This window comes from Oreochromis niloticus, unplaced genomic scaffold (genome assembly GCF_001858045.2).
Source record: "Oreochromis niloticus isolate F11D_XX unplaced genomic scaffold, O_niloticus_UMD_NMBU tig00000289_pilon, whole genome shotgun sequence".
NCBI classification, from domain to species: domain Eukaryota; kingdom Metazoa; phylum Chordata; class Actinopteri; order Cichliformes; family Cichlidae; genus Oreochromis; species Oreochromis niloticus.
Window position 1 is genome coordinate 38,544 of NW_020327110.1, and position 21,467 is coordinate 60,010.

Below are 21,467 nucleotides of genomic sequence, written 5' to 3' on the forward strand. Positions count from 1 at the left end.
GGTAAGATTTAGGAAAGGATCCCCCTGGGTCTAGACAGTGGTTGTGGTGAAGATGTAGATTGAGGCTTGGATGGACCTCTGAATGACTCAGGTAAGGTGGTGATGGGGAGGAAGTGGGTTGTATAAAGTAGGGCTGCCACAAACGATTATTTTGATAGTCGACTAGTCACCGATTATTTTTGCGATTAGTCGACTAATCAGATCATGCATCGATTGGACGTAAAACTTACAGCTTGAAAATATGTTAAACGTTTATTTTGTGACCCAGAAAGAATAATAAGAGTAATATTAAAACTAACTAGCTGCCGCCATTGTTGACAACTGCGCTGGGCCGCACTATGAATTCTGGGACACAGCTTCTTCTTCTTCGGGGTTTAACGGCAGCTGGCATCCTTTACATGCACTGCTGCCATCTTCTGTTTCAGTCCGTTATTACACTTTTAAATCCTACTACTTATTCCTGCGTCTTTTGTGATCTTACAAAGCTTCAAACGACGCGTCGACTATTAAATCAGTCGTCGACGATTTTGATAGTCGACGTAATCGTGACTAGTCGACTAATCGTGGCAGCTCTAGTATAAATGAGAGACTGAAAGCAGAATGGAGAGCACTGAGATTTAAATCACACAGAGTAGAGGATGATCAGCTCAAAAGGGGTCAAGAAGATGATTGGATTATTGTAATGTTAGTATTGAGTTTGATGTTTGTAATGAGCTTTTTACAAAGATATCATGCATATAACCACTGCAGAAATTGTAGATAATTATTAACAGGAAGTTTCTCTACCTCATTAGAATGAGCAAATGAGGCAGACCAGACCATAAAAAGGTACGGCTGTTGTCACTTGGGAAGTATAAGACATTATGTCCATCAAACACACAAAGGCACAAAAACAAACCAAAATACAGATTGCAGTGAAGTATTCCCATATGTATAACAACAAAGGTGGATGAAAATACCAGAAAGGGGGAAAACATAACTGATCACATTCTCATTCTGCCATTGACCAGATGGTTGGCACCTACAACTGCACCTGCAAGTGTAAAACATAGAGATGACCCATGGTGCTATGGCACAACTTGACATTGCCATCCTGAATGCCTAAACCTTTTCCACAGCTCAGAACCCTGAACTCAACAATGGTATCATCAATGCATGACGGGTCTTCCTCACTGAGCTCTCAAAGGAGCTTGCCACAGTACATATGAGAAGTTGAATGGGACTGTTCTCTCTGTTGAGGTCAGGAAAGCGATTCCGCTCCCTGAAGACCAACACAGAGTGACTGAGGAGGAGCTTCTTTCGGCAGGCGATACGGTCTCTCAATCACACCACCACATAGTACTGACCCACACATACGGTTTTTACACACACACTGGACATTCTGGACATTTGTTTACATTTGTTTACATTTGCCATTTTGTTATTGATTAACAAGACCACAAGTCACTTAAATAAATCACTTTTAAGCATATTTGCACTGCACAAGACACTTAAATATTTGGATTGCACAACCCTGGACATTACATTTCTTTCATTGCCATTTATTACTCGTACAGCTGCTCTTATTGTTCTATATTTCTTCATATATTCTTATATATTTTCTATATTGTGTATCTCTCCAAAAGTTGAATCTGTTCATCTGGACGTAGCGTTTTGTGGGAGAAACGTTTCATCACTCATCCAAGTGACTTCTTCAGTCTCAGCTGACTGCAGGTTTCCCCAAACCTTATAAACAGTACATTTGCATAATGACTGAAACCAGCCCACTGAAGGAACAATGGGCTGTGAGGTCAGTTCCTTAATCATAATTATGCAAATTCCCATGACCATTGATCAACAATCACTGACCAAAACCCACTGATCAAAGAACACTGATCAATGGCCATGAGTACCATTCACAGAGAGTTTGGAATGGCTGCAATCACAGCATTGTAAGATGGCGAAAGATGTACCCTTAGGCCCCCTCCTCGATTCAGAGATGGTCTTTCCCTTTTCACGTAAATGGCCTCCTTGACTCCGCGCTCAAACCAGCGTTCTTCCCTGTCCAGGATGTGTACATCCTCATCATTGAAAGAGTGTCCACTGGCCTGTAGGTGTGAATAGACTGCAGAGTCCTGGCCTGATGAGGTTGCTCTTCTGTGTTGTGCCATCTGCTTCGCTAGAGGTTGTTTGGTTTCCCCGATGTATAAATCCTGGCAATCCTCCTGGCACTTAACAGCGTACACTATGTTACTCTGTTTGCGTCGGGGGACCCGATCCTTGGGGTGGACCAGTTTTTGGCGCAGCGTATTTTGGGGTTTAAAAGCCACAGAGACCCGGTGTTTAGAAAAAATGTGTCTCAACTGTTCCGATACTCCTGACACATATGGGATCACTACAGGTTTTCGCCTGGGCAGCGGTTGTCCTTCTCTCCTGGATCGGCTGGAGCTTTCTTTAGGTGCCTTCCCAGCTTTGACAAAAGTCCAGCTGGGATAACCACATTTACTCAGGGCCTTCTTGATGTGCTGTTCTTCTGCCTCCCTGGCCGCTGTGTCAGTGGGGATGGTGTTCGATCTGTGTTGTAGCGTCCTGATGACACCCAGTTTGTGCTCCAGTGGATGATGAGAGTCAAACCTTAGATACTGATCCGTATGTGTAGGTTTACGGTACACATCAGCTTTTAGATGTCCCCCATTACTGATGGAAATCTCACAGTCTAAGAAGGCTAACCTGCCACTTTTCATATCCTCCCTGGTGAATTTGATGTGTCGGTCCACCGAGTTAATGTGATCCGTGAAATGTAGTACGTCCTGAGATTTGATTTTCACCCAGGTGTCATCCACATATCTATATTGTGTATTTTGTTGTATAGTTATTTTATTTTTAACTTTAATTTTTATATTTTATTTTATTCTTTCTTAGTTAAATTTACCCTTCATTTTAATTTTCATATTTATTTCCTATCCTATTCATAGTCTTTTATTTTAGGTCACGAGCAGTTGTCTAAGCATTTCACTGCATATCGTACTGTGTATGACTGTGTATGTGACAAATAAAATTTGAATTTGAAATTTGAAGACAAGTAGAGAAGTTGTACTTTTGCAATGCAGTTTCATAAAAAGCCATTTAATCATCACATGTATCTTGTTCAACAAACATCAGCCACAGGATATCATCGTTAATTACTGATCACAGTCACTTCCTAAAGAAGCTTGAATCTATGACATTATTTTTGTATATAAGACATCTGTTGTCTTTCAAGCAATACAGGAGATCAGTGTAATTAAACCATAACATTACCCACCTCCACTCTTGATCACTCATGATGCCGTGATTTTAACTTAATCACATTTTTCACTGCAAAAGAAAATAATTGTATTCTCCTTTGATTGCTGCTGAGAGAAGTAGATTGTTCAGATAAAGAGGACTGTTTCATAGTAAAAAGAAATTATTCCTCTTTCAATTCTAAAGTTTTACATATCATACACTGCTTCTGCATTTTCCTTGCTTTTTAAATAGATTAACTGAAAGGTGGTTTAGTTTCTTTTTCACATAACTATATGGGTAGAACATACTGTTACGTGCAAGAATGTACAGTATTGTTGTACATATGGGAAGACATAAAGAACTTCCTCAAACACAACAATGGGGTTTTTTAAAAAGATATCATGCATATAACCACTGCGCTCACAATAAGTTTAGAAATTGTAGATAAGTATTAACAGAAAGTTTCTCTGTCTCGTTAATCGAGTGTCACAACCCTAGTTTTTATCTTTGCTGCAGACCAAACCATAAAAAAGGTAGGGCTGATGTCACTTGGATAGTATAAGGGATTAAGTCTATCAAACCCACAAAGCCACACAATTAAACCATGATACAGATTACAGTATTCCAATATAGTCCGCTACATTTGCAATGCAGTTTCTTTATAAAACATTAATAATCACATGTTTCTTGTTCAACAAACACCTGCCACATTTAGGATATCTTTGCTGATCACAGTCACTTCCTAAAGAAACTTGAATTATGACATTATTTTTGTATATAAAATATCTGTTGTCAAGTTATACAGGAGATATGTGTGATTAAACCATGCCATTATCCACCTCCACTCATGATCACCCACGATGACGAGTTATTTGAACTTAATCACACTTCTCAGTGTAATCACAAACTTTACTCTACTTTGATGGCTGTTGAGAGAAGTAGTTTGATTAAAAAAGAAAAAAAGTTTTACATATAATCCACTGCTTCTGCAGTTTACTCTAATGATCCTACGTATTATTTAATGTGTTGTTTTTCATCTGAGGATGCATTTAAATTATTTTAGAACCTCCTTTTAATTTCTTTATATGCCTGCATACATTAAACCTTAGACCTGAAAGAACTGAAAGGTGGTTTACTTTCTTTTTCACATAACTATACAGGTAGAACATACTGTTATGTGCAAGAATGTACAGTATTGTTGTACATATGGGAAGACATAACGAACTTCCTCAAACACGACAATGAGGTTTTTTAAAAAGATATCATGCATGTAACCACTGCGCTCACAATAAGTGTACAAATTGTAGATAAGTATTGACAGGAAGTTTCTCTGCCTCGTTAAAATGCGTGAATGCTGCAGACCAAACCATAAAAAGGTAGTGCTGATGTCACTTGGACAGTATAAGGGATTAAGTCTATCAAACCCACAAAGCCACACAATTAAACCATGATACAGATTACAGTATTCCAATATGGTCCGCTACATTTGCAATGCAGTTTCTTTATAAAACATTAATAATCACGTTTCTTGTTCGACAAACACCTGCCACATGTCCTGATCACTCACGATGACAAGTTATTTGTGAGTTATTAATCACATTTCTCAGTGTAATCACAAACTTTATTCTACTTTCATGGCTGTTGAGAGAAGTAGTTTGATTAAAAAATTTTTTACATATAACCCACTGTACTGCTGTCCTTTTTAAATGTGCTATAGAAATAAAATATTGATTGACTGCTTCTGCAGTTTACTTTAATGATCCTGCGTATTATGTAGTGTGTTGCTTTTCATCTGAGGATACATTTAAATTATTTTAGAACTTCCTTTTTCATTTTTTTATATGCCTGCATACATTAAACCTTAGAACTGAAAGAAGGTTTACTTTCTTTTTTACATAATTGTAGGGGTGGAACATACTGGCAGTAAGTTACACGCAGCTGGTGGCAAGCATAACATGATTTTTATTATGTCCTCATACATAACACTTCCAGGAATAGATTAGAAAAATATTCATGTTTTGTTTCCTATTGTGTTGTTTAAAAGAACTGTTGTTAGTTTTGAACAATAGTCCTACTTTACAAAAATGACTCTAAAATCAAAAGTATAAGGATCTCAGGATCTCACCATCAATAAAATGAGTTGCCAACTAGTTCTATTAAAGTTTGGGGACAAAGGACACATCTAAAGCTTTACGAGTCAGTTTTCTAACTTGAATTTTTGTGAGGAATTTGTTTAGCTGTTTCCTGCTGAAGGAGCAGAATCAACTTTCAACAAAGTCATGGGCAAGAAATGTAATGTTAAAATAAGGGAATATTTGATAACATAAGTATTTATTCTTTGTTCTTTAGGTCTAGTTCTTGATGGAATAAATATTCAAATTGAAAATCTTTCTTCTTCTTCTTCTTCTTCTTGGTCTCTTTAGGGCTCGCCCAGCACACCCTGCCCCCCTCTCATCCTATCTTCAGCACCCTCCTCTTTTCCATCAAACTTCTGCATGTCATCTATCATTACACTCCATGAATCTTCTCTTTGGTGTTACTCCTTTTATCCTGCCTTGCAACTCCATCTTCAACATCCTTAGTCCAGTGTATCTACTCTCCCTCTTCTGCACATGTCCAGACCATCTCAGCCTTGCATCTTTAATTTTGTCTCCAAAACACTCGGCCTGAATTGTCCCTCCAATATTTTCATTTCTGATCCTGTTCATTCTGATCATTCCCAATAAAAATGTTAGCACCTTTAATTCTTCAAAAAAAGATAGATTTAATGCTTTTGACCTAATGAACTAGTCATATGTTCACAGTAAGCAATAGTAAACTGAATTAATGTAAATAATACTGCAACAAAGAAAACCATAGCTAACAAAGATACTGTTCCACAAATGCAGGGTAGAGTTCTGCTGTTCTCTCTTGGCAGTATTTCATGTAAAATAAACTGAGGCAAAGTGGAAAACTGTTCTGTTGTCAGATGAGTTTAAATTTGGGGGGTTTGTGTCTTGAATAACAGAGAAGTAAATATGTGTAGCTCAGGAAATTAGCCAATGGGATACTTATCTTGGGTTCTTGGACCACTTCACTACCATAAATGACCCATTTTTTGACACAAATGTGCAAGGAACATTTTAAATATAGGACTTAGTATTTACACATAGAAATTTACTAACTCCTTTACACAGCAGTGTCATATTATTGCCCTCCATGCATCTCCAGCTTGGTCTAAAAGCCCAGTGTAAAACATAGAATAGACCAAAATGCATTTGGTGAAATCTGAGTGGAATAGCCGGTCTTGCGCAATGCTGCCACCTTGTGAACAATGTTAGTAACTTCAGCTGGACCTCTGGCAGCCCATTTGAAATGCACATTCCAGCACTCACTTCACAACCAATAGACAAGGATCACATTTACCTGCACCCAAAAATCCTGAGGGAATTCTTACTTAGCCCAAAAAATTGATTCTGTTCATCTGGACGTAGCATTTTCAGTGGGAGAAACGTTTCATCACTCATCCAAGTGACTTCTTCAGTCTCAGCTGACTGCAGGTTTCCCCAATCTTATAAACAGTACATTTGCATAATGACTGAAACTAGCACCACTGAAGGAACAATGGCCTGTGAGGTCAGCTCCTTGATCCTTAATATGCAAATTCTCATGACCATTGATCAACAATCACTGATCAAAGCTCAAGTGAGAGAAGGAGAGAAGGAAAACCCCTACCCTAAGCGCTACCTAAGCAAAAACCCATAGTGATCCCCTATGTGTCAGGAGAATTGGAACAGCTGAGACTTTTTCTAAACACAGAGTCTCTGTGGCTTTTAAACCCGAAACATGCTGCGCCAAAAATTGGTCCACCCCGGCACAAACAGACTAATATACCGCACGCTGTTAAGTGCCAGGAGGATTGCCAGGATTTATACAGTGGGGAAACCAAACAACCTTTGGCGAAGCGGATGGCACAACACAGAAGAGCTACCTCGTCAGGCCACGACTCCGCAGTCTATTTACACCTATAGGCCAGTGGACACTCTTTCAAGGATGAGTATGTACACATCCTGGACAGGGAGGAATGCTGGTTTGAGCAAGGAGTCAACGAGGCCATTTACGTGAAAGGGGAAAGACCATCTCTGAATTGAGGAGGGGGCCTGAGGCTACATCTTTCGCCATCTTAAAATGTTTTGATTGCAGCCATTTTCTAACTCTCTGTGACTGGTACTTATGGCCATTGATTAGTGGTCTTTGATCAATGAGCTTTGATCAGTGGTTGCTGATCAATGGTCATGAGAATTTGCATATTAATGATCAAGGAACTGACCTCATAGCCTATTGTTCCTTCAGTGGTGCTACAGTCAGGTCCATAAATATTGGGACATTGACACAATTCTAACACTTTTGGCTCCATATACCACCACAATGGATTCCAAATGAAACGAACTAGATGTGCTTTAACTGCAGACTGTCAGCTTTTATTTGAGGGTATTTACATCCAAATCAGGTGAACGGTGTGGGAATTACAACAGTTTGCAAATGCGCCTCCCACTTATTAAGGGACCAAAAGTAATGGGACAATAGGCTTCTCAGCTGTTCCATGGCCAGGTGTGTGTTATTCCCTCATTACCCCAATTACAATGAGCAGAAAAAAGGTCCAGAGTTCATTTCAAGTGTGCTGTTTGCATTTGGAACCTGTTGCTGTCAACTGCCAAGATGAGATCCAAAGAGCTGTCACTGTCAGTGAAGCAAGCCATCATTAGGCTGAAGAAACAAAACAAACCCATCAGAGAGATAGCAAAAACATTAGGCGTGGCCAAAACAACTGTTTGGAACATTCTCAAAAAGAAGGAACGCACCGGTAAACTCAGCAACACCAAAAGATCCGGAGGACCACGGAAAACAACTGTGGTGGATGACCAAAGAATCCTTTCCCTGGTGAAGAAAACACCCTTCACAACAGTTGGCCAGATCAAGAACACTCTCCAGGAGGTTGGTGTATGTGTGTCAAAGTCAACAATCAAGAGAAGACTCCACCAGTGTGAATACAGAGGGTTCACCACAAGATGTAAACCACTGGTGAGCCCCAAAAACAGGAAGGCCAGATTAGAGTTTGCCAAACGACATCTGAAAAAGCCTTCACAGTTCTGGAACAACATCCTATGGACAGACGAGACCAAGATCAACGTACCAGAGTGATGGGAAGAGAAGAGTATGGAGAAGGAAAGGAAGTGCTCATGATCCTAAGCATACCACCTCATCAGTGAAGCATGGTGCTGGAAGTGTCATGGCGTGGGCATGTATGGCTGCCAGTGGAACTGGTTCTCTTGTATTTATTGATGATGTGACTGCTGACAAAAGCAGCATGATGAATTCTGAAGTGTTTCGGGCAATAATATCTGCTCATATTCAGCCAAATGCTTCAAAACTCTTTGGACGGCGCTTCACCGTGCAGATGGACAGCTACCCAAAGCATACTGCAAAAGCAACCAAAGAGTTTTTGAAGGGAAAGAAGTGGACTGTTTTGCAATGGGCAAGTCAATCACCTGACCTGAAACCGATTGAGCATGCATTTCACTTGCTGAATACAAAACTGAAAGGAAAATGCCCCAAGAATAAGCAGGAACTGAAGACGGTTGCAGTAGAGGCCTGGCAGAGTATCACCAGGGATGAAACCTAGCGTCTGGTGATGTCTATGTGTTCCAGACTTCAGGTTGTGATTGACTGCAAAGGATTTGCATCCAAGTATTAAAAAATGAAAGTTTGATTTATGGTTCTTATTCTGTCCTATTACTTTTGGTCCCTTAAGAAGTGGGAGGCACATATGCAAACTGTTGTAATTCCTACACCGTTCACCTGATTTGGATGTAAATACCCTCAAATAAAAGCTGACAGTCTGCAGTTAAAACACATCTCGTTCGTTTCATTTGGAATCCATTGTGGTGGTGTATGGAGCCAAAAATGTTAGAACTGTGTCGATGTCCCAATATTTATGGACCTGACTGTAGTTTCAGTCATTATGCAAATGGACTGTTTATAAGATTGGGGAAACCTGCAGTCAGCTGATACCAAATAAGTCACTTGGATGAGTGACAAAATGTTTCTCCCACTGAAAACGCTACGTCTAGATGAACAGAATCAACTTTTTGGGATTTACTTACCTGGATGATTAAGCATGCATCAAGAAATTCCTACTTACAATTTACATTATGAAATCTCTACATATTTAAAATATATTATTCAAATTTTAACACCTGTTGAATTAAACATTAGTCTTGCTAACTGAAATATTGAACTGTCTGAAGCTCATATATATATAGAAAATACAGTTATGTTTAGTGTATTTTCATGGGCCTTGGTGAATTGTATTGTATTGTAAAATAATATTAATAATAACCTTTTAACTTTTTAATAAAAATTAATAACCTTTAATTAAAAATAATATAGAGGATGTCCTTGGTCCTTTAGTGCTACTTGGATGCTTTAGTGTCTCTGGTCCATGTTCAAAATGCTGTCTATTGATCTGGAAAGTTTCTGTTCAAATTTTTAAGTTTCTGTAAAATTTGAATTAACAAGCATGTCTGTGAGACATAAAAGTTGTATATAGTTTACAATCCCTCAGTTTTATTCATTGCAGTTGGAGGAGGGGGTGTGGCTTCAGCTTATTAATCAACCAGAGACCACAGTCCAGATTTCTCAGACTTTTAATCTTATTACACACTTTTCCATGTGTCCCGAATTCGGCAATGTGGCACAAAAACAAACCAATGGAGGCCCAGTAGAGTGCAATCAGATGAAGAGTTTATTAAGAACACACACGCGGGAAGATGTACACTGCAACACATCAGATGTAGTTCTCCGCCCAAACATACACTTCAGATTGCTTTTATAACGTCGGGGTTTAACGCCCCCTCTTGCGTTTCCAAGAACATAATTTGTATCTTAAGAACATTATTTGCATGTTTTACAGACAATGATCAATTTTTAGAGCTAAGTGCAGACACAGAAGTTCCTCTTTCTAGCATCTTTTCCAAGTATGGCGATGATCTCAGGCCCTGAAAGTCCCCATGGACGTGTCCTCCGCTCTGACACAGCTTCTGTCACCTGTTACTAAGTGTCTGTGAAGGTTCTCAGTCATCCAGGTCATCGTAGTCAAAGGAGTTTGCAAAGAAAAGCGTCTGGACTTCTTTGAGTTGCTTGAAGACGTTTCACCTCTCATCCGAGAAGCTTCTTCAGTTCTAAGGTCAAATGGCCGAGAGTCCCAGATTTAAACCCAGTGGGAGTATCCCCCCAAGGAGGGACAAAGGACCCCCTGGTGATCCTCTAATCACATGCGCCAAGGTGTGAAAGTGGGTGTGGGACCTAATCAGCCAGGGTTTCGGGTGAGCTCATTGTGAAACCTGGCCCCACCCTATCATGTGATTTCCTGAGGTCAGATGGCCCAGGATGTGAGTGGGCGTTAAGGCATCTGGGGAGGGAACTCAAAACTGGATTATAGATGGCAGACAGTTGGTGTCGTAAACCACCACCTCTGTTCAAAGATGGTCGCTCACAGTGGACATAGATGGCCTCTTTCACTCCTCTTTCAAACCATCTGTCCTCTCTGTCCAATATGTGAACATTGGCATCCTCGAAAGAGTGACCTTTATCCTTAAGATGCAGATGGACTGCTGAGTCTTGTCCTGTGGAGGTGGCTCTTCTATGTTGTGCCATGCGCTTGTGAAGTGGCTGTTTGGTCTCTCCAATGTAGAGGTCCGGGCATTCCTCACTGCACTGTACAGCATACACCACGTTGTTCAGTCTGTGTTTTGGAGTTTTGTCTTTCGGGTGAACCAGTTTGTGTCTGAGTGTGTTGCTGGGTCTGAAGTACACTGGGATGTCATGCTTGGAGAAAACTCTCCTGAGTTTCTCTGATACACCGGCTACATAGGGGATGACAACGTTGTTGCGTCTGTCTTTCTTATCCTCCCTCGCTGGTGTCTGATCTTCTTTTCTGTGCCTTTTTGCTGACTTTATGAACGCCCAGTTAGGATAACCACATGTTTTCAGTGCTTCCTTTACATGTGTGTGTTCCTTCTTTTTCCCTTCAGGCTTGGAGGGAACATGTTCTGCCCGGTGGTGTAGGGTCCTAATTACTCCAAGTTTGTGTTCCAGAGGGTGATGGGAGTCAAAGAGGAGATACTGGTCCGTGTGTGTGGGCTTCCGGTAAACTTCAATGTTGAGGTTGCCATTCTCTTCAATGTGCACAGCGCAGTCCAGGAAAGGCAAACAGTTGTCCTTAGTGTCTTCCCTGGTGAACTTGATGTTTTTATCCACGGCGTTAATGTGCGCAGTGAAGGATTCCACTTCTTGTGTCTTGATTTTGACCCAGGTGTCATCTACATATCTGTACCAGTGGCTGGGTACTCTCCCTTTAAAAGAGCCAAGAGCCTTTCTTTCCACTTCCTCCATGTAAAGGTTGGCTACAATAGGTGACACAGGGGAGCCCATGGCACAGCCATGTTTTTGTCTGTAGAAGCCTTCGTTGTATTTGAAGTATGTTGTGGTAAGGCAGAGGTCTAACAGTCTCCTTGGGGGGATACTCCCACTGGGTTTAAATCTGGGACTCTCGGCCATTTGACCTTAGAACTGAAGAAGCTTCTCGGATGAGAGGTGAAACGTCTTCAAGCAACTCAAAGAAGTCCAGACGCTTTTCTTTGCAAACTCCTTTGACCTGTTACTAAGCAAACTCCAATGCAACAAGAAGCTGAATACATTCAGGCCTTTTGCTCAGGCCTGTTTCTAGATTATATGTATTATATGTGTTTTGTAGGCGTGTATTGCTGTTTTAACCTTCAGTAGCTCCAAGTCACTTTACACAATAGATCATCTGGACATCACGCCGAACGAGGCTTACAACCTTCGATTAACTGACTGAGCTTCAAATCTTTAATAAGCACAGAGATGCAATGTGTGTATAAAATGGTTATAACTGCACCTGTAATAAAGGTTAATATGGTGCCAGTATGTTTAAACATCTTAATGCCGTCTTAAAGCCATATGTTTTATCATTAATGCAATGTTAAATAAAATGATCGAATTGCATAGTGATGAGAAAAATGAGTAAAATGAGGTCTGATTAAACTCTTATGAGCAGCCATGAAACATGAATTTTCCCATACAGAAGAAAGCCCGATTAGAGCTGTTTTTTAAAATTAAAGTGGCTACGTATTACTACTAGTAATAATGAACTTTATTCTGCTAAAAACTGGGTGTGAAGTGGGCTGTGCTCTTTAAGAAATGGAATGTGTGCCAAAGCAAAAGCAAAACTAGATGTAACTGCATGCGTGACAAACAGGCATGTTAAGTACATACCTTTATTTGTATTAAAACATTTGATAACAGGAACTGGTAATGTGTGCCAAAGAAACAGCAAAAGTAGAAATAGCTGCAGGTATGACTGTCTGAAATGCTAAGCATGTTGCCTTTAGTTGTATAAAAACAGTTGTATCATTCCTTTCAAAGCCAAAGCTTCTCATGCACAGTTAAACCAAGACAAGAAGAGGAGACGTGTGAGAAGTGTGGCGCAAGGTAAACACAAACTTTCATATTTCTGCTAGAACAAATTAAAATGAAAGATTAACTAAAAACATAAACTTTAACAAACATAAATATTCGAGCTGAAATTAGTAGATTTAGCTATCTTTGATATTTTTTGTTTACATTTTGTGATTGCAGTTCATGATTTTTGGTAGAATCTCTATTGATTTAGGTTTCATCAAAGACGCACCATGAGGGTGAAAGGATATGTTTTTCTTATCTGGAGCATGGCCATTACAGAAGCATTTTACTTAAACACAGTAAGTAATTAGTTGTTTAACTACCTTTGCATCCAGAGAAAGAATCTTATTGTATGGAAACAGAACTTCAAAAGTTGTTTTTAAGAAAAACGATTTTTGGAGGAATTAAGACAAAAATAATACTGAATATTAAACATATGCTACAAATGATTTGAATTTTTAAAAAGAAAAAAACCCCATCAAATCTAAAGTTTACATGTTGTGTCAAGTGTAGTGTGTGTTTATTTCAATATGACTTTCATATTTTTGCAGACTGGACCAGAAATAGTGGGTAAGGTCTAATATTTGTGATTTCCATTTTATTCAATGAAATTAATTTTTCTTATGAAAAACTAACTAAAGCCTCTTTGTAGATATTGGTGAAGAAAAGGACATTCCTGAAATAAACAAGGGTAAAGTTCAATATCGCATAACTGAATGCCTTTTGTGAGGAGATTTTTGTTTTTTTCAACTTCTTGCAACTTTACTTGATTATGCCTAACTTTTAATGTTTGATTTTAGGATTTTTACACGATGATATTTTGGAGGTGAGTTAAGTTGTTTGTTTGTTTTTAAGATAATATATTTATTCTTAAAATATCTAGATGTCTCATAACTTTGCATTTTTACTTGACAAGATATGTGGTCTTCATATTTTAGCCTACAAACCTGCAGAGGAGTACCATCACTGATGAAAACAAGCTGTGGACATCTAGAGTCCCCTATGTCTTGAATAACGACCTTGGTGAATATATTTTTTTCTGACATGGGAGCACACCTATGTGATCTGTTACTTGAAAATCTATTTTTGGTACATGTCAGTTGGAGGCTGTTGCCACGTAGAAGCCGCATAATGTTCAAGTGAACAAAGCTAATTGACTGACATAGTTTTGTACAACTAAGTTATGCAAAATAACCACCCACTCCTCCACAGAAGTATCTACAAAGAGTTTTAAACTAATATGCACCGATATCACATTTATCAGTTGTCTAACATGTATATATTTTTTATCTCCATAACACACATCTCATGAACAACGCAGAAATTAATTCTAAAGGAGTCATTCTGAGGGCCCTTGATCAGTTCAGGTTGAAATCATGCATTGATTTTAAACCAAGGGACTCTGAGGACTATTACATTTCTGTCAAACAGTTAAATGGGTAAGTTTTTTTTCCTGCCTTTTGTTTTTGTTGTTTTTCTTTGCCTTTAAAACGAACTTTCTTTTTTAGTTTAGGTAAAGATAAACATAATTTAACATAGGACAAATACTGATCAGTGTTTTGTTTTTTTTGTTTTTTTCCAGATGTTGGTCATACATCGGGCGGGTATTTTCCAATGGACAGGAACTCTCCATTGGAATAGGCTGTGGTTACATTGCCATTGTTGAACATGAGTTCCTTCATGCTCTTGGCTTCTACCATGAACAGTCCAGATATGACAGAGATGATTATGTGACGATTCAATTTGAAAACATCCTAGAAGGTTTGGCTAATACTATTTATACTACATATTATGATGTTATTATCTTCTTTGATATTTCTATTCACATGCTTATCTTAAAGGTGTATAAAATGGTCTACAAAAATCAAGCATTTTGAAATGGTTAAAATAAAACCATGAGTAAAATAATTATCTTCAAAAGAACCATTGAATTTTTGACAGTCTGCAAAACAGAACTTTCAATATTCTGTCAGATTAATTAATATTACTCCTCTTATGCTTTGACCTTCTCTCATAATATCATAATATTTTCAGTTGAGGATACTGTATGTGATGTTTGGCTTTTATATGTGATTTTTACAGATTACAAGAGCAACTTTAGAATAGTTGGCAATAATGTGAGCACCACCCACGGAGTCCCATATGACTACTTGTCAGTGATGCACTATGGCAAAGATGATTTCACCAATGGCAAAGGTTCTACAATTATCACCAAAGACTCAAAATTCCAAAATCTGATTGGTCAACGAGTGGAAATGAGCGCTAATGATGTTCAGGAGCTGAATCTACTCTACAAATGCAGTAAGTACTTAAAGATTGAGGGGACCAACACCCACTTTACTCAACCTTGAGTTGACTACAGTTTAAATAGTTGACAACTTTGCATTTTCCTTTATAAGATACCTTTATAAGATACCTTTATTAGTCCCACAAGGGGAAATTTCATGTTAAGGCTGCCGACCTATTGCACGCAATGGCGGAGCCATCTTACCCTCCGACCATCTTATTCTGAGTATTCAAGGCAGCCGTAAGCAGAGATGGGCCGATTACTTTTTTCAAGTAACGAGTAATGTAAGGGATTACCATTGCAAAAACGGTAATTAGATTACCGTTACTTTCCCGTAGGAACGCTGCGTTACTGCCGTTACTAAAACCGTGAGTTTTTTGCGAGAATGTCTCATGATAGTGACGTAAGCGAGTGCGACGTTCATGACAACAGCTGTCTGCAGATCAACAATGGATAATATATCAAGTACGGGAGAGAGTATGAGCGTGCAGCGTTTAAAGCGTGGAAGTACTGACCTTACTTTGAGTTTGATTCCATAAAAAGTGACAAAAACATTAGCGTCCGTTGTGCGTGGAAGAAAACTTCATTTTACAGCAAAAAAAACCCCCTTAACTTCCAAGCAAGCGCTGCCTGCGCTACTACTGTAATGGGAAATTCACAGAGAAACTCGCGGATTCTTCCACTGACCGCTGCGGCACACCTGCACCAGGGTAAACCTCCGCCTACCCCAGTCCTGCTTTACAGGTGAAAACAGAGCAACTAGCCTTTGACTTTATTTATTTTCTGCTGTGTTTTACTTGCATCTATTTGAAAGAGTGAGTGTAAACACAAAAAAATATTTTATTTTATGTGCTGGAAAGTGCAGAAAATAGGTTTAAATGTTAAACAAATTTCTTCCAGTCAGAGAATGTTGCATATAATTAAATTTTTGCTTGATGCATAAAGTTAAAAGATTAAAACTAATAAAACAAGTTTTAAAAAGAGACATTTCCATTTGATTACATTTTGTATGATGGATTATGCAGAAAAAGTAGAATTGGGCTGAAAGATCTATCGCTTTATCACCTATTCAGGTTGTAAATTGTGTTTTTAAAAAGTAACTAAGTAACAAAGTAATTAATTACTTTTGAAAATAAGTAATCAGTAAAGTAACGGGATTACTTTTTGGGGGAAGTAATCGGTAATTAGTTACTGATTACTTTTTTCAAGTAACTTGACCAACACTGGCCGTAAGCTTCTCCAAGATCTTATCCGTGCTGCACTCAATGAGCCCATTTTGAGAAACTCACACCTCATCCCATCGTTTCAATCCCAGCGGGCAGCCTTGGGGGGGTTTGAACAGCCGGTTCCGCTTTCTTAATTCTTCGATAAGCCAGGGCCAAGCTAGCTCCGATCAGCAAGAACCCTGTTATCATGTTTCTGAATAGGTAGATATAATCATCCTTAAGATCCACAAAAATGAATTTCCATTGAAATATCTGCTAGATAACAAATCCCACTTCAAAGCACACAAATAAATTTTAAATTTCATTTAAATCAACAGTTATAGCATACATGGTGGAGGCTGCAGACATGAACATAATACTTTATAATATGGCCAACTACTAAGGGAGTAATTACTAGGGAAGGGTATCATTTAGCTTTTATCCGATACCAGTACCAAACCGGTACTTTTGAAACGGTGCCGATGCTTAAACGGTGCTCAAACCGGTGCTTAAAGAATGGAGAACACAAAATTCGTCCAAAAACCTCTCATGTTCAGCTGTTTTTTTGTAAAAAGATAACAATGTTAGCCTTTTCTGCAGCTATAGGGGATTTATGGCATCACTCTTGGCTGGAAGCAGTGCTTAATCAATGGAAAAAACACAAACTTTGTCCAAAAACCTCTCATGTTTAGCTGTTTTCCACTTTTTCTTTGGTCATTTTAGCCTTTTTGGCCAGGGTGAAGGGAGTATCTGCCATCAAACAAGAAGACAGCCGCATGTAACTACGACGGTGTTTGCTTGTTCACCTTACATGCATTAATTTAATAACGTGGTTAGCCCACTCAACGTAAATTACGCACGAACAACATGAAGCTACTCACGCAGAGAAGAACAGCTGCTGCTGCCATCATCATCCGTCATCATTTCTGCTACGCTGACAGGGCTAGGGGCCAGGACTCTACTCTTCGGGTTTTTGGGGGATGTTGCTAACTCCGGGTCCGACAACAGGCAACCCACCCACAGTAGATGTGCACGGTGTGAGGTCTCGCAGCAAGCTATCAAATACGGTGCATTTTTCGGCTTTTAAAAAAACGCTATGTGTCGCCAGGTGTTTCATCAGATGCGAGGTGTTACCTCCTTTGCACAGTATGAGCTTAAAGCACTTGTTGCAGGCTGCTGAGTTTGCATCTTTTGCTGTGAAGTACAGCCAGACTATGACCGCTTTGCCTTGGGCATTTTTAATCTGTAGCTCTGCTCTAAAAGAACGTAAGTACCTGGCCCCGCCTACTACGCTTGCAAAGGTAAAATGATTGGCTAGAATCCAAAGTGTATGACATCTCAGGAAAAAAAAGCACTGAAATAAAGCACCGAAATGTGCGCTGCTTTTCGGTCTGGTTACTACCGTTTATGTCAGAACCAATACCGGTACCCATCCCTAGTAATTACCCTGTGAGTACAGCATGAAGTATTCTAGAAAACAAGCAATATTTACCACGTTTAATTTTAAGTATGTTGAACTTTCTATTGCATCAGTCATATTATGGGGTAAGACAATCTTGCCTAACTTCCAGATATTTTACTGAAAAAAGACATAAATTATACTGTAAATAATCTTTATGTACAAGTTTATGTACAAGTAATTTTAAGTACTGCATAAGTAATGTTAAGTACACAGTAAATAATTTAAAGTTCTGCGTAAGTCATTTTGAAAATGTAATTTCACAATAATTTTCCAGAAAAAAAAAAAAAAAATTCTGAGATAACCTTGCCTTTTTACATTGTTTTGATATTCATTATATCAGTATGAATGATTTTAACTGTCTGCTTTCCTGTAAAATACCTGGAAGGTACACAAAGTTAATTTAATTCAATTCAAGTTTTTTCTCTGTTTCTTTTATAAACTGCTTTAGTGGCTCATATTCATATATATCTATAACTTAATTATTTTGTTTAGCCCACATAATTCAGTTACATAAAACATGTGAATTTTGATTTTATGTACTACTACTATAATAAATAAGTATGTAGCCCAGTAAGTATAACATCCAGAAAGCTACACAAAATGGTGTGGTTCAGTTAAGCTGAGCATAGACTGTGCGATTTTTTCAGTTGCGTTATTCAGCTCCTGCTCCAACTGTACGATTGACTCGCAGGGGTTAGAAGTTCGAAGGTCACGATGCATGGTCTCACACTTTACGGCCTGATGCGACCTGAGTGCTCACACTGTGCGTCCATTACATGAAGTAATAATATGAAGTTTATAACACAAAATCTGTCTCTCGCTCTCCTTCTCTCTCCCTCTCTGTCTTTCACTCACACAGACACACACACCACCACCATTAACTTTGCTAAATTGCTAATAATAAAACATTAATCAGGCAGCTGTGATTGAGCAGGAATGTCCATCCAACTATTTTCACAGTTGTTGCAGTCGTGATAATTTTGTGAGGCCACATTGAAAAGGCTGAGATGAGCTTGCCAAAGTTCTACAAGTTGTGCCTCCATCGCTTGTGTCCAGATCAAATGCTGCACTGCTGTGCTGCTCCGTTTTTTCACTTTCATTTCTGTGTTTGCGCGTGCGCAGTGTGAGAGGCTGTAGTGACACCCTCACGACGGCCGACAGGATTTCAAACAGGTTTGATTTTCTTACGACCAAACGATTGATGATCAGGACCTGGTCGTGAGATGTTAATCGCTTCTCGTTACCCCATCTATACTATACGATGCACGACACACGATGAAGGCGAAACTCGGGCCGATCACCAAAATGGTCGCACAACTGAAAAATCGGCTCAAAATGGGCCAAAAATCGCACAGTGTAAGCCCAGCATTACAAACACAAGTCTAATCTAAGTTTCACTCCTTTTTTTGTTAGAAAAATCAAATTGTTACATGCTTAAATTTACACAAAATGTCAGAAATCTGCACTGTCATGAACAAAAATTTAAACCTAATTTTTCATGATTTGTTGGGTTAACCCTCTGAGGTCCAAAATATAACTGGCCATTTTTGACTTTTGATTTTACATTTGTATTTCACCTTTAAATTGTTTTTTCAGCTCAACCTCACGTGTCTGAATTTACAGTTATTTTTTCATTTACATTCTGTATTAACACAACTGATCTATGACAGCTACCCTCACTGACACACACAAGAAAAACAACAAAAACACTACACACTAACTACACAAGACAACACAACACACTAACTATACACTCCACGCTTAACGTCACAAATCTCTCACATCTCAAATCTCGCTTTTGATATCGCTCTAGCTCTTTCGCTGCCGCAACTCCCAAAACTTTCCCCTCTTCCTAATCAACCAAATCCCACATTTTTTTATTGGTCGATATGGTACATTTTTCCACCAGTAGGAAAGGGGTGGCTTTTATTTCTCTTTCTTTACTGTTTTTCTGTTTTTTACTGTTTTTAACTGTTCTTAGAAAATGCTTTTCTTAAAAATTTCTTCCACACTAAATGTAAAAAAAGCATCACTTATATATATTCTTTTATACTCTGGATTTAGTGGCCTATCAATAAAATTAAAAAACTGGTGTTTTTTAATTTTAATTTGAGTGCAACAACCGACCATCTGTGTGAAATCTGAAATCCCCATGGTGTTGTTCAAAATGTGCTCTGCCACAAGCATCGGTTGCTACTGAAAACAAGAAATAAAGCCGGTCCTCTGAACCATTTGTTAATGGTGGTGATTGGGGGGGCACTATGCAACATATTCAGTTTTTGGATTTATATTCAATTTTAATTGTTGCTGGGCTCAAAGTGTTAATGCTATCTTATTTTAATAAACAACACTGTCAAATGCAAAACTAGGGTGGCAAGAAATCATTTTAGGCTGGCACATGCCACCCCATTAGCTCTGTAGATCTGGCCCTGTCAGAGCAGCAGAGCTAATATTTGAACTACAGCACTGACGTTAATGAACATTTAACTCGATTCAATTCAATTCAGTTTAATTCAATTCAGTTTTAGTTATATAGCGCCAAATCTCAACAACAGCCACCTCAAGGTGCTTAATGGCATCCTGTTATGTTCCTTTCTCGGGAACAGCAACAATGCCCCTGGGTCTATTTGACCAGGAACATGTTTAGCTGTTTAGTGTCAGAAACTAAAAAATTTCCAATAAACACTGGAGACACTGGAGCTTTAAGGACAATGTGCAGCTAAAATTGTCACTACTGGTCCTTTTTGGGGAGGGGAGCTACAATGTTGGATGTTGGACAAACTTTGGACAAACTTTGCCAAAATGGACTATGTATAGGCCCACATTATTACATAACATCAAGTGAGAGCGCTACCCGTCACTAAAGTACTGTGCAATTACACACTCCTTAAAATTTCTTATTCTTTACTTACAGGGTAATTACATCCTTATTTGTGGGCAATATTATAAAGTGTTACCAAAGATAGTTAAAACCATTTGTGCTCATAATTTACCTCTACAGGCTCATCTGTTGCCTTTAGGATGTACTGTGGCTTTACTGATGGGACCATGTGTCAAATGAGTAACTGTTCACAGAGCAGCAATAGGTGGGAAATGGTAAAAGATGTTTATGGGGGTCCCAACTCTGACCACACCAATCTGCCCAGTGGAAATGGCAATCAAGGTAAGTTTTCAAAATGTGAAACATTCAACTATTGCATTTATTTATTGCATTACAAAGTGCAATTATTTGGAAAATCTAACTTTTAACCTCAGCCATGTTAACTTAAAGTTAGCTACCAGAAATAATAATAAATACTTTGGTAGTCTGGTGTAATATTATTTTGAACAACATTCTAGGTCAGGATGCAGGTTACTTCATGCATGCTAGCACAAGATCAGGTCAGGAGGGTGACTCCGCCTGGCTGGAGACAAAGAGGATGAGTCTTCAGAGGGATTGTCATGTCCAGTGTCTGCAGTTCTATTATTACCACAATGGAAGTGAGTCAGACGAACTTAACATCTGGATCAGAGAATTTCAAGATAACTTGGACGCCACAGGAACTCTCTACCTCATGGGACAGATCACAGGTAATGGTTCACTGGTGTGATTATCTACTATGATTTTCTCTAGATGAAGTCTAAATGTTTCACATTTATCTTTTTTCACAAACCCATACCTCACAACTCACCTATTAATCAAAAAGCAAAATGTAGTCATCCAAAAATTCTCCCTCCAGGTAAACCAACATCTCACTGGACACTC

General features: G+C 38.8%; 1 protein-coding gene across 3 annotated transcripts in view; it reads left to right on the plus strand.

Annotated features, from left to right (window-relative positions):
• The first annotated feature begins 12,160 nt into the window (after positions 1-12,160).
• The window catches only part of LOC100696060 (meprin A subunit beta-like), a 50,013-nt gene continuing 40,706 nt past the window's right edge, over positions 12,161-21,467 (plus strand). The window contains exons 1-9 of one of the 3 annotated variants that reach the window (XM_019356172.2): positions 12,161-12,178; positions 12,733-12,798; positions 12,980-13,067; positions 13,320-13,338; positions 13,421-13,459; positions 13,569-13,594; positions 13,707-13,791; positions 14,090-14,207; positions 14,351-14,529. In XM_019356172.2, the coding sequence (XP_019211717.1) occupies positions 12,999-13,067; positions 13,320-13,338; positions 13,421-13,459; positions 13,569-13,594; positions 13,707-13,791; positions 14,090-14,207; positions 14,351-14,529 (535 nt within the window). In that variant the 5' untranslated portion in view covers positions 12,161-12,178; positions 12,733-12,798; positions 12,980-12,998. Of the gene's footprint in view, positions 12,179-12,727; positions 12,799-12,945; positions 13,068-13,319; positions 13,339-13,420; positions 13,460-13,568; positions 13,595-13,706; positions 13,792-14,089; positions 14,208-14,350; positions 14,530-21,467 lie in introns of those variants that run through there. The other 2 variants (XM_019356173.2, XM_025904190.1) reach the window with 2 other exon arrangements.